The 13,258-nt window shown below is 43.3% G+C and overlaps 1 protein-coding gene across 1 annotated transcript in view; it reads right to left on the reverse strand.

The window, feature by feature from the left end:
* Nucleotides 1-8,711: 8,711 nt before the first annotated feature.
* The window catches only part of PIGN (phosphatidylinositol glycan anchor biosynthesis class N), a 97,809-nt gene continuing 93,262 nt past the window's right edge, over nucleotides 8,712-13,258 (reverse strand). Inside the window, exon 28 of the mRNA XM_054381674.1 lies at nucleotides 8,712-8,835. Within this exon, the coding sequence (XP_054237649.1) occupies nucleotides 8,712-8,835 (124 nt within the window). The remainder of the gene's footprint in view (nucleotides 8,836-13,258) is intronic.

Consider the following 13,258-nt stretch of genomic DNA (forward strand, 5'->3'; position numbering starts at 1 on the left):
TCCCTTCCTTATTTCATTTCCCATTAAGCCATTTAATGAAAACAGTGTTTGGCCAAAGCAGAATGAGATTTTCACAGAACAAAAATAAAATACTGAATATGTTCATGTTCCTCAAAATTAAATCCAGATCAGAACAAAACGTTGCTCTGAAATGGGCAGAGTAGTCCAGTCTTTTGCTGGAATATCTCTATTGTTTCCCTGTGTCTGAGAAATGGTAGGCAACTGGCAATTCCCACTTCATACATAGAGGCAGATGGCTCCATCCCTGATGAACTCTGGTCTCTGCAGCCCTGCTTACTACTGCCATCTTGATTTAACTGCTGCATGAGAAGGTTTTGCCTCTTTATAAACTCTGTCTTGGTTTTGGGCGGGACAGATGCTCTATTGCCCTGAGAGGGGCAAAAGAATGACGTTCACACAAACGGCTTGAGGAGTGATGAAAAGTTTAAATGGAAAAAAAAATGTACAAAACTACAAAGCATGGTGGTAATGATATCCCAAAGTGTAGAGAGTTCCCTTACACCACACCCAAAAGTCCCAGGCTTCCCTTCTCCCTACCTGAGGGTGCGCCCAAAACCCCTAAGGCTCTTTCTTCCCCCCCTGCCCCCGCACTACTAGGCTGGTCTTAGGCCGGCCAGGCCTGAGACTTTCCCCCCTTCTTATCCTGGCATTAGGCCTAAGAGGCATGAGATACTTCCCCACCGTTTACCTGATAGGGAAGCATATCCCATGGGAGCAGAGAAGGAAGAAAGAGAAAGAGAGTGACTTTGCAGCTAGATTTACAGGGCGCAGGATTAATGGGTAGAAATACATTATTTCCTGTGTCCACCTACTGGGTGGACACTGGAGATGTAGCTATGTGGCAGCCTAGGAGGCACCCAGCCTAAACTGCCACACTCTCTTAGCCAGCCTCTGGTCCTTTAGGTCACCTAAGCACATTTAATTAGAGTGCAGGGACTGCACTGCGTTGTTGCCTGAACTTAAGAGCGGACCTGACACAGCCCCATGGCAGCCAGCAGAGCCAGGTTGTTTGAAGTTAAGCACATGCTTAAGTGCTTGGCTGGATTTTTTTTCCAAACTGTCAATCTTTTCTAGTTAATCATTTATTACCCTGCTTATGTGCTGGTAGTTATGCTTCAGTGTGCAAATATGTAAATTGCTTTCATAAAGCTCTGCTCACCAAGCAGCAATAATGCTTTCTCAGCCTTTTGCAGGAGTTCTCCAGCCCTGCGACATCTCACATAGATCAAACGGCACTTAGAACTGGCAAGAAAGTTACTTCTCTCTTAATTAAACAGAATCATTACTGTGTTCCTCTTCTTAATAATGAGGCACAGTCATGGACTTGCAAAATAAACAAATAAATAATATAATTTAGCTCTAAGATTTTGCCTTTAGGAGAGTGTACATCGATCCATCTTACACACACTGCCACTCCAAGAATGAGAAGGAGCAAGCTGTCAAATCCATGATAAGCAAATTTGCTTAACTGCGGCACAGATGAAGTTAAATAACTGCCTACAACAAGGGTATTTGCAATGTATCACAAGGGACTTAATTTTTCATTCCTTTGCTCAGGTTAATTGATGTGAACTGCAGGGGAACATCACCTCCACTTACCTGTGCCCTGCTACTTTGTATTCAGAAAGCTCAGAGCTCCCATGATTTTTCACAAAGAGTTACATTGCCAAGAGGAGAGAAAATGCATCCACTAATGAAATGGCTGCCTTTCCCCAAATGTCAGGTACTTTTGCAAGAAATGAGCATTGGGGAGAGAAAATTACGGAGTCTGTTCTCTTGCTCTGTAGAGCAATTCTGGTAAAAATTTATTCACTGTCAAGCAAACTGCCTGAAAAAAAATGCAGTCAGCCACTTCTAAGAGGAAACTTGAACAGCTCTCAGATTGAGTCATATTAAAATGAATTAATGCTGACAGCTGGTCTGAAAAAAAAATCCTGAGATATAAGTATCATTAAAAAAAAAAAAAAGTCTAAACAAAGAAATGAAAGCAGTCTCCCTGATGGTAGACCAGCTGCCACCATGACCTGCTGAACAGGGCAAAACTCAGCCCCTGAGTTGTCCTGGGCTTGGGCACTGACTCTGTAAACACTCCCAACCTCCTGCTACAGAGGCAGGCTGGCAGGTCATGTCCTGGGCCACCCAGGCCACAGATGGTGGAGTAAGGGTAGAAGGGATCCTCAGGGGGAATCACTGAAAGCTATGCTTGGGGGGAAAAAAAAGTCTTAGGCAGGGTTCACTGCAGAGACTGTTTTGGGATTGGCAGGGAAATAAAGTCCCAGGAAACAGAGGAGCTTGGGGTAATGTTTCAGAAGGCTTATGTTCTGTTCAGATGAAGATTTGGCCAGCATCCCAAATACTAGGAGGTTTTCCTTCATTATGTAATTCTGTAAAAATGACACACACTTTTTTATTTCTACTTTTGGCCATAAATACTGGTTAATTTCCAAGCTACCTTAAAGCAAGTAAGTTTGCAGCATTTTAAACAGAATATATTGTGTTAACGTAGGTGAGGAGAGATGCAGAAAGGTACTGCTTGTATGAAAACACAACGATGAAAAGGGTATTTTCCTTTCATAGGAGGTCACACAGAACAAGCTTCCTAGTCAAAGGCCATGATGGAAAATATCTACTAATTTTTGGAGATCTAGTGAGATGGAGACACAAATATTTGAGCAGCTAAACATAGTTCTGAATAGCAGCGCCTTATATAGCAAGTTCTGGTGTCTCTTAAATTAATATGGAAATTAATAATAAAAAAAAAGTATATTCAGAGCCCATGTGCTCATCAGGACTCACACCATCAAATTTCAGCCCTTGCAGAAATAACTCTGCAGTTTTTATCTTGCACTTACTGCCAAGGCAGCAGAATAATGATGTCCGGCACAAAAGGCCACATCTATTGAGAGATACAAAGGTTACTCCACAGAAAGTCAATATGAGAACTGCACTCTGAATGCCTTGTCCTTTAGGATTCCTGCAAGAGTGATAAGGTAAGTTTAATTAGAGGAGTTTAAGTCCTGGTCAGAGATTTCCCCAACTCTAAATGCCAGTGGTTCAGTTTTGCAGTGGTTGTTACTGGACATGCCTTTTGGATCAGCTTGAGGTTGCTGAAGCTTGGGGTCAGGCTCGGGCAGGTACTGCTGGAGCAGCACTGGAAACTTCCCAAGGAGGAAGAGGAGGCAGTGAGAACAGCAAAGATCCATGCTAGTGGCATAAATGTTGCTAGTATTTCTCCTCCCATCTTGCTGTGAGGCAAAAAATGCTGGACCTGGGTATGATTGCACTTGCAGTGATAGAAGTTTAAATTCCTCAGGCCTGACTCTTCACTATCCTGTCGTCACTCAGCTACTGGCCCAAACAGAGAGCATGCAGGACCTGGCAGCCTGAATCAGGATCATTGGATCACAGGACAATTCAGGCTAGGAAGGACCTCTTTTGCATCAGAGGTGGCACCCTGAAAAGTAGGGCTGCAGATGACAAGAAATTCAGAGCAGAAGCAGACTCCATCACTAGTGATTTCTCATTGCAAGCACACCCAGGCAGGGATGTTGGTGCGGTGCTCTTTCTCCCTCTCTCACAAAAATGTCCTGGATGGTATCCAGCTGTGAACAGGTTTGTCAGCGGCACTGGGCTAAATGAACAGCAAACCTGTATGTCAGCTTCACCTTATGTAACATTAAAGGAAATTAAAAAGGGGGAAAAAAGGCATTTACTCATACAACTCTTATGACACACGGATAATAAAATGCAAACCAAATAAGCTGTGTTTTTCTCTATTTCCATTTGATATTATCCACCTTCAAAGCTTAGAAAGTTACGAAGCTTGCTGTCAAGCACAGGTCAATAAATAAGCAAATAAAGAAAATATTGACAAGTTTGATTTTAAAGGTCACAGGAAGGAGATGAGTGCCATACTTTCAGCCTTCTCCTTCCCCTTTTCAATCCTCCTCAAATGCTAAAATGCTGTGCCCTCCCCCCCCACAAAAAGACAGCTCTTGCAGGAAGCAGCTGAGTTCAGAGCCTCTTTAAGCTGATGAACTGTATTCAACCCTGCACACCCTTATTAGCTTAATCAGTCTAGGACAGACTAGTTGAGGAGAGAGTTGTAAACGATTTGGTGGCTACCAGCTGCTGTGATAGTCAGTTACAACTGACCACAAGTCCTGTCTCATGAATGACCACAGCTGATCTCAGGCTGTCCCATACACGTGGCAGCAGTGCAAGATAGATTCCCAAACCTTCCTCAGGCACGGCAGCTCCCAAAGCAGCTGCCCAAAACCAACACAGAGGCTGAAATCATGTGACAATGAAGAGAGCACCTGGAGCTGCCTCCCCATTGTGATGCACAGCATACCCCAAAGCAGGTGCCAGAGAGAGATGTTCTCCCTTGCCCATTACAGAATCAGAGAATGTTAGGGGTTGGAAGGGACCTTGAAAGATCATCTAGTCCAACCCCTCCGCAGAAGCACCTAGAGTATGTCACACAGGAATGCATCCAGACAGGTTTTGAATGTCTCCAGAGAAGAAGACTACAACCTCTCTGGGCAGCCTGTTCCAGTGTTCTGTCACCCTCACAGTGAAAAAGGTTTTCCTTATGTTCACATGGAACCTCCTATGCTCCAGCTGGCACCCGCTGCCCCTTGTCCTGTCACAAGGAAAATGAGAAGAGCCTGGCTCCATCCTCCCAATGCTCTCTTTTCACATATTTATAAACATTAAGGAGGTCACCCCTCAATCTCCTCTTCTCCAAGCTAAAGAGACCCAGCTCCACACTGTAGCTCCCCAAAATATTCTGTTCAGCTGGCTCATGCTTACAGCACCCCGTATCTATCAGGATGCAGCAGCCAGCCTGGCATGCTCCGTGATCTCATCCTCTTTGCCAAAAGGATCTGCAGGAAGCACCACCTCAAGGACACACAAGAAAAGGGACTGCAAAATTGATGTGGACAATTTTGAAAAGCCAGGAGCATTGCATCCTTTCAGATTAGCTGGGGTGGCAGGAGCAGAAATGACATTTGTGTCGTGACTTGGCCAAACCACACACTGCAGTTCAAAGGCAATACTAGAGAGCAAGGTTTGGGTAAGACCATGAACGCTCATTCATACCTTTGCTGTCATTTAAGAATGTGAAGGCTGTAGCGGTCTTACAATATACAAGCCAAGGCATGCATTGAAATTGCCAAAGCTTATAAAATCTGATTTACTCTGAGAGAGGGAAGAAGAAGTCATTTAGTTTGACTCATATGAGATTTTGATACAATCTAAGCTTCATCAGCTCTGAAGAAACAGCTCACTCCCTGGATGGACATAAAAGGCTGCTATATACAGCCTTGATAGCACAAAAGCAGAGAACAACTCAGCACTGAAGATTACAAGATTTTTATATCAGCCCTTCTTTACTACAGCTTCTCTTGTATTATACTACCTGATGGGTACTCCAGGTTTATTGTTAGCTCTTCATGGATCCATGGTTCTGAAAGTGAGACAACAGAAGATTTGCAGAGGTTTTTACACTATTGAGTGTAGCTTAAAAAAAAGATTGTGCAGCCCCAGGCATAAATAGCATAACCTGCCTTTACCTGCCCGAGGTTTTCACTGTCTGGAGTGTCTCCAGCTCTAGGAGTCAGGGAGTCTGTAACTGTGCCTGAGGTGAAAGGAGGGAGGCAGGAGGGCTAGAGGTATATCTGCTTCCATGATCTTAGCAGAAAACAAAGAGCTTGGGTGGTACTTGCACTGGCACACAAGGCTCTGCTGGCTCACAGTCTTCTTTTTTGTGGCACGGGTCCTCTGTGAGCCCCATGAAGAGGAATAATGGTCAAAGATGCACAAGTAGAAGAAAAGCAAGCTTAAACTCAGCCAAGTACAAACGTTTTACTCTCTACCTTGGCTTCTAATGCTGGAGAGGACTCTTTATTGCTGCAGACATTTGTTTCTGGAAAGGAGAGGAACACGCATCCATGGGAGGGAAGAGTTGACTTTGTCACACACCCCATGGGGCTGTGTAAAGTAGCTGAATTGGGGAATTTTTGACACCTCCCTGTGCTGGAATAAACCCAAAACTGTGAGCCAAGACTCTGACAAGAGCCTCCCCTGGGGAGACACAGGAATAGCACAGCCAAACTTGCCTCTCATAAAAGCTGCTATCTAGCACTCCCACAGCCCCAGCTAGAAACTGAATTCTCAAATGGCACAGAGATGCAAGGGACCAACAGGGGAAAGGGCAGCTAAGGTTGCTACCATTGTGGCCCAACCACAGTGCAAATGGCAAAATTTAACAGATCTCTGCAGAGCAGCACTGGGGAGAGCACAATGTGTATGTTGCAAATGTTCCTCCATGCTCATTGTCCCTTCTCTGCTCTTACAAAAATGGATGCGAAAAGCAGAAGTTGCTTTGCGGAGACACCATGGATGTCATAAGCAGAAAAGAGCAATTGATGACAGCCATCTCCACTTGCCTGCATACAGAGTCTGTCTGTCCACCAGTCCCCAAAACAGGCCAAAGCCTGCCTGCTGGGAGTCCAAGGTAGCATTTCTGATGATTCCACTTCTTTACTTCAGTAACCACAAGAAGAACGTATTCAAGGTCAGCAAAGCCAGCAGAAGCACAAGTTAGTATCTGCCAGAGCAAGGAAGCTGAAAAGAGATCAAGTTAGCTTACCAAACCAACTAACTTTTATGTTAGGTATCTGTCCAACAGGACTATTTAGACCTTATCATTATTTTCCTTTTTACATCCAATGGTAATTTATTTACATTGTATCACTTTCTGTTGAAGATTTGGGGAAAATTTTCTAGGCACAGCCTAAAACTACCACAACACCTCTGACAGGTGTGCTCAGTGCTGCCATCTGACATTGGTGTAAGGGTGGGGAACACCCCTCAGCTCCATCTGAGAAGCTTCTGGGCATGAGGACGGCTGTGCTAACAGCACACCCAGTAGGACCACTGGATGTGAAAAAATTACTCCCTCTCCAACACTCAGCCACTCTCAAGAGGCACTCCAAACCTGAACGGATGACTGCAGGCCCATGGTTGGTATTTTCCTAGCACTCAACAAGCAGATGGAGGTTTGTGACTGGTTTCTCCCAGCCAAACTTCCTGTGGAGGAATGAGTAGTTTCCAGAGCACTGAACAGACAAATGCCAGATGGCTGGAGCAGCCCTCATGACAAACGTCTAGCCTTGGCTGCCAGCACCCCATACCGTTATGTATCAGCTGCAAGTTGGGAGTGTGACTCAGGGATACCACACAGCACAATTTTCAGTGGTGCCACCACACAACAGCGCAGAGAGCAGAAAATATTTTCTTTCACTTGCTTCCTTCTTTGTGCAAAGAGATCTGTTTCAAAGGTCCTCTTAGTGATGGTGTAGACAAAAAAAAGCTGTTTCAAAGGCAAGACACTTAGCTCTGTACCAGCCTTCCGCTGAGCTGGAGATACAATTTTTGCTTCAGAAGACACAATTTTTGTGCAATTCTCACAACAAATGACTTCAGGGAACTGTGAAGCATTGAGCTGTAGGCCAGTATTGTAGTTTGTGCTACTTCACTGTGGGCTAGCAGTAGGGAAGTTGATGCTGCTGTCATAAGGGCTGCAAAGTTACAAGTCTATCTCAAAGCCTCATTCAATGGATTTACAGCTCCTGGGTCTCAGAAGCATCCACAACAGCAAAGCCTCCAAGCACTCTGGCTCTTTGCACTCATGACATCAGCATGCAACCAGGGGATTGTGTCTCTGCTTGATTCACGGTGTGGACATTACTGGGGCTGATGCTTGTAATCAGGAACAGAACACAAGTGGAAAAGAAAACAAGGAAATACAGGAAACACACAGGAGCCTGTGTGGCATCTCTCTATACAAACCCCCAACTCCAGCTGCAATTTCACGACCTCCTTATGCTGATCTAACTCTGGGCTGCCACTGAAATAATCATCCATAACCTTCCTGCCTGCCCTGGCACAAGCTGGACCAGGGAATTTGAGTATTTTATAGTTCTTTAATGAGGCTCCTTTTAATTTGGATCAATTACTTGAGCTGGCACACTGCTCAGCCTGCCCAAGCACTGGAGGCAGCAGGAAAGCACAGTCAGCAGCAGTAGTTCACAGTGAGGTTAGCTAAAAGTTATTGGCTCACAGCAACAGCCTCACAGTGTGCCAGTCTTAACCTGCCTCAACATCTCCTCACAGGCACATTGACACAGTTTCATAGCCAGTTTCAGACATTCAAATGCATGTGCCACAAACCTCAGACCCATCGGTGATTTGCCCAGACTGATTTCATTTATGCTTTAGTCTGCAAAATGCTTATGTCAGACATGAAATGAAGGTAGGACTTTGCAGACTTCTAACAAGAGTCAGCAGGTGTGAGACAAAGAGCTGGCAGACAAGTTATAACAACCCCCCCATGAGAGTTGCCTGTTTCTTTGTAAAAATAATCGTATCACTGTTTTTATTTTCAAGAAATACATTCACTTAGAGAATAAAACTGAGGCTTTTTTAACCCAATTGATGTCCAAATGGCAATCTCCAACTGCAAATTTCAGTTCATGGGACAGAATTTCATCTGTACCAGCAGAGCACTCTGATCCCTGGATGGGATTTTGGCTGTTATTTATATATTTACAATCCAGAGGTGGAGGTTGGTTCCCAGGAAGCCTGAGGACGAAAAGAAGGCAGGCACATTTATCACTTAATCACATGGAATGGTGCTTAATCCTTCTGGGAAGTTCAAGTCTCTGTGTAGTCAGCAGCTGGGCTAGTCCATTCATCAGCATCATAAATATGGCCAATGACATCACCAACACATAATGGCTAATGCTGCAAGGAGGAGACAGATAAAAGAAGTGAGAGAAAAACGCAAATTTGCAGAGTGAAAAACCCCTAACAAACAACCCTCTGGATTTTCTTTTTTTTTAACTAGACCTAATTATTGGCATTGACCTAGTATGTCACCCTTTATGTAATGCTCCTAGAAGACAACTATTATATCAGCACTATTGTGCTAAAACTAAGTCTGACAAAATAAAATCAGGAGAACAATAGAAAACACAATGAGCATATACCAAGGCTGTAAGATCTACTGTCTGCATTTTCCATTCAAGTGACTGAAACCACTTGAAAACTTCCAGTTTGCTGTGAACTGATAACACAAACACAACTGATAACACAAACACAAAAGGGAGAACTTGCCATTACAGAATCACTGCTAACCATTAAGAAATTAGAATTTTTCCATATTCAGTGACACTTCAGGCTAGAGTTACAGATGAAACACTGCTGCTCCTGTGTTCACCATGCATCCAGCACAGCTGTTTTATTCCTGGGACTACTGAAGATACTGGCATTCTGACATGAGATGCACACATGCCTCAAAGCAGATGGCTCTTTAAGATGAGCATGGAAACTTCAGATTCAGTGAAGTCTGAGCTCAGTCACAAGAAAGAATCACAAGGAGCACTTGCGGGTTTAATGGCTTGGAATTTCTACCAGAGGACTCATTCAGTTTGAGAGTTTAGCCACAGAAGAGCAATAAAGCTCATAATGTCGATGCTATTAATCCTCACAACCCCAAGACTGTGACAACCCTTGTGCTAGCCAAGCACAATTTATCCCTGTGAAGTGGAGAAGCACTAGCTCTTAACAAAGCTGGGCAGCTAAGCAGTGTGAGAGAATAAATGTAATCCAAAAAGCTCACTAATGAATGGGAGCTCTTCCACAGCCAACGTGGTTGCAGCATGGTCTCAGTGGCAGTACCAGTAAGTGCTGCATGCTAAATAGAGACAGGCATAAGGGCCCTGAGCAACCTGATCTAGATGGAGATGTCCCTTCCAACCTAAGCCATGCTATGATTCTATGTCCCTGGTCACTGCAGTGGGGTAGGACAAGATGACCTGCCAGGCTCTTCTTGATGATGCCCAATGACAGGACAAGGGGCAATGGGTGGAAGTTGAGGCATAGGAAGTTCCATGGAAACAGGAGGAAGAATTATTTCACTGCGAAGGTGAAAGAACACTGGAACAGGCTGCCCAGAGAGTCTCCCTCTCTGGAGATGAATATTCAAGACCTGCCTGAATGAGTTCCTATGTGACCTGGAATAGGTGATCCTGCTTTGGCATGGGGGTTGGACTGGATGATCTCTTGAGTCTCTTCCAGCCCCTAACATTCTGTGATTCTGTGACCATCAAGGGTCCCTTCCAACCTGATGCATTTTATGATATTAGCAACCAAAGGTGCAGAGGTCTGACCAAAGTGGATGGGGAACACCGAAACTGACTTGACTCATGCTGCAAGATTTTTCTGTTTCAGCTGAGTCTTACTGAACCTTCTCACAAATAACTTGCTCAAAATTAATAGTTTTAAAAAATCAGTTACAAAAATCCACAAGGATAAATAGGCTCAGACCTCAAAAAGCATAATGCACCAGCAACAGCCTGCAGCTTCCACCTGTGTGAACTGCCACCTGTATGCCACATAACTAAAAATATTCACTAATGTGAACAACTTGAGCTTTAAAATATCAGTCAAGAACCACCCTTCCTGTAAGCATCTCCGCACTCCAGCTTTAGCTAAGCAGAGCAGCATGTGAGAGGCATGCTGCCGCCCTGTTTCTGTGGGGCAGGTGAAGGAAGACACTGAAAGAGCATGAAGTCAGCAGGTAGAAAGCTTACTTTCGTTTGGTCAGTGCACTTTGGAGCATGTTTACAATAATTAAGACAACACAACTCTTCAAGAGCTGCCCTTGGATGTCCACCCAGGTGTGTTACAGGTTTTGTTTCAGTTTTCCATGGGAAAGGACACATTGCCAACTGAAAGTCAAATCCTCATCGCAGTTATCTTCATGGAGTAATGTGACCTTGAGGACTGGACAAACACAACAGGTACAGAAGTTTGTGTTGTTCTTAAGGGAAAAGACACTTTGGTAAATAGCTGGATGGCTTAACATCTTATGCATTACTGGTAGTATCTCAGCTTTCCTTCTCATTTGGCACCAGAACTGCTGTTTTTCATGTAAGTATCAACACCACCTTCCTTCTAGCTTTCAAAGAAAACTTGAATACAAAATCTGAAAATAAGAAGCCTAATGAAGACCCTGACCCTGCCTTTATTCCTACAGACACCCTGACACAGTCACCTGGGGATTTACAACTTGCTGCCATCAGCCTGGTCCTTACACAGGCATCAGAGTTCCTGTCCCAAAAGGATTTTTTCCATCTGTAGGTGCTAATCAACTGGCGGGGATAGAGAGGGGCTTTGTTGAAGGAAAAGTTTCCATAAACTCTGCTTAGGTACCTGTGAGTCAGAGGATTGGGTTCTCCATTTTCCCCTTGCTATATTACCAAAGGATGAATAGTTATGCTCAATTATTAAAATATTAGATGTTTCAGAGTAAAGAAATACATATACCACATCATAGAGCACAATTAAAACCAATCTCAGTCTACTTGTCACATAATTACAGCTGGCATCTTTGGAGGTATCAGCAACTGTTACTGCAGTGCCTGCAGGCAACTCTGCTTAGAAGAATACTTCTCAGGCTGGAGTAATGGTGTAATTAAACAAACAAAGCAAGACTCTCACAAGTATATGCCACAACAATAATACAAAAGAAAAGCACAGCAGGGAGAGTGGAGCAGTGCTTATCAAGGATGAGATGGGCAGACAGTTAATGGTAGAGAAAAGTAGTTGTGGGGGATCAGGGATGAAGGTGAGGCAGCACTGTTCAATGGAAAGGTGAGTGCCTTATGTACAGTCAACAGGCAGAGATGGTGCTAGGAAGTGTTTTTATCAGGAGGGAAGACACTCATTTGACTGGCAAGGAACCAAAAGAACATACAAGCTACTACCATCTCTTGGCTTTGTTAGTGTGCATGAGTGAGAAGTACTAATCAAAGACGAAACAAAGATCAGCAAAAACCGAGGGAGGGCGGTAGGGGGAAATCAATCTTGCTTCAAAATGTGGCTCCTTCCCAAGACAGGCTAAATCCTAAGATGGCAGACCTGATTAGAAGCTGGGAAGACAGGAAGATGGAGTAAGTTACCATAGCAATTACAAAACTAAAACCAAAACAAGTAAAATTAAATCAACTCATGCAAGGACTTGGATGAGGACTCTCCAGAAGAGTCCAAGGACCTTATTTCTACATGACATGCTACTTTGATCTGTGAGATTGTTCCCAAGAACACACTCAGATTTAGATTCTGAATTTTAAGTAAACTGTATTTCCAGGCAGGATCCCACACCCTCTCTTCTCTGTTTCTTACAAAATAAATCAAAAAGCACATCTGTCCTAACTCCTGTTTTAGAAATTATTGTTAAGCACTGTTTTCCTCCTAGTTAAAGACCTTTGTTTTAATAGTGAGACCTAGAAGCTCCAGCATCCCAAATATGAAATTGATTCTGTTATCCTAAAACTTAAAAAGTCTGTTGTGCTTTATCTATGTCCTCTGAACCTTGTAACTGCAGAAAACCAGTTGAGATTGTATCTTGATCTTCCAGCAATTGTTATAGAAGCAGCAAGGGAATAGTATAGTTATGTGTCTGTATAAAAATATGTAATACTGTCACACAAGAAGATTTAGCATTTACCTTGACTATCTGCACAACAGTATAGATACAGGAGGCTTTAAAGGCTAGATCTCTTTATCTATAGTGATCTAGAGATGTAGAGAGATCTACAGAGGTACATAAACATAGCTTTTAAGACATAGAAGAATTACTTTAGTGACAAAGAAGCCTACAAGCTGGTTATTTAACTTGTCTGCTACTCAAAAATAAAAGAATGTGTCACAACAAACTTCCCATGATTATCCATGTACTACACACTGATACATCAAAATCACTAGGAAAACTGCATTATTTTTATAAAATGTAATTGTGTGTTCTTCTAGGGTGACCTCAAGATATACAGGCTGAGGGTAAGGTTAGCAGACCACTGCTATGAGTTCCACATTCACAACAAGATTATTGTCTTGTTATTATAACAATGAAAAGCACTCTCTGAAAAACAAGTTCACATTGATTTCAGCATGACCATAAAGCAAAGGGGCTTTAAAACTTTTTAAGAAGCCATAAATATTTATGGCAGTTGATAATTTACTGAGAGGAGGGAATCAAAAGTGTATTGATAATTTGGTGAATATAGCAATACAGGACTGTACTTTGAATTTGTTGTTGCTCAACATTTCATTAATGATCTGTAAGAGTGGGAAAAGAAGAGATCTCCTTACATTCAAAGACAAT

Source organism: Indicator indicator, chromosome 6 (assembly GCF_027791375.1).
Source record: "Indicator indicator isolate 239-I01 chromosome 6, UM_Iind_1.1, whole genome shotgun sequence".
Classification (NCBI taxonomy): domain Eukaryota; kingdom Metazoa; phylum Chordata; class Aves; order Piciformes; family Indicatoridae; genus Indicator; species Indicator indicator.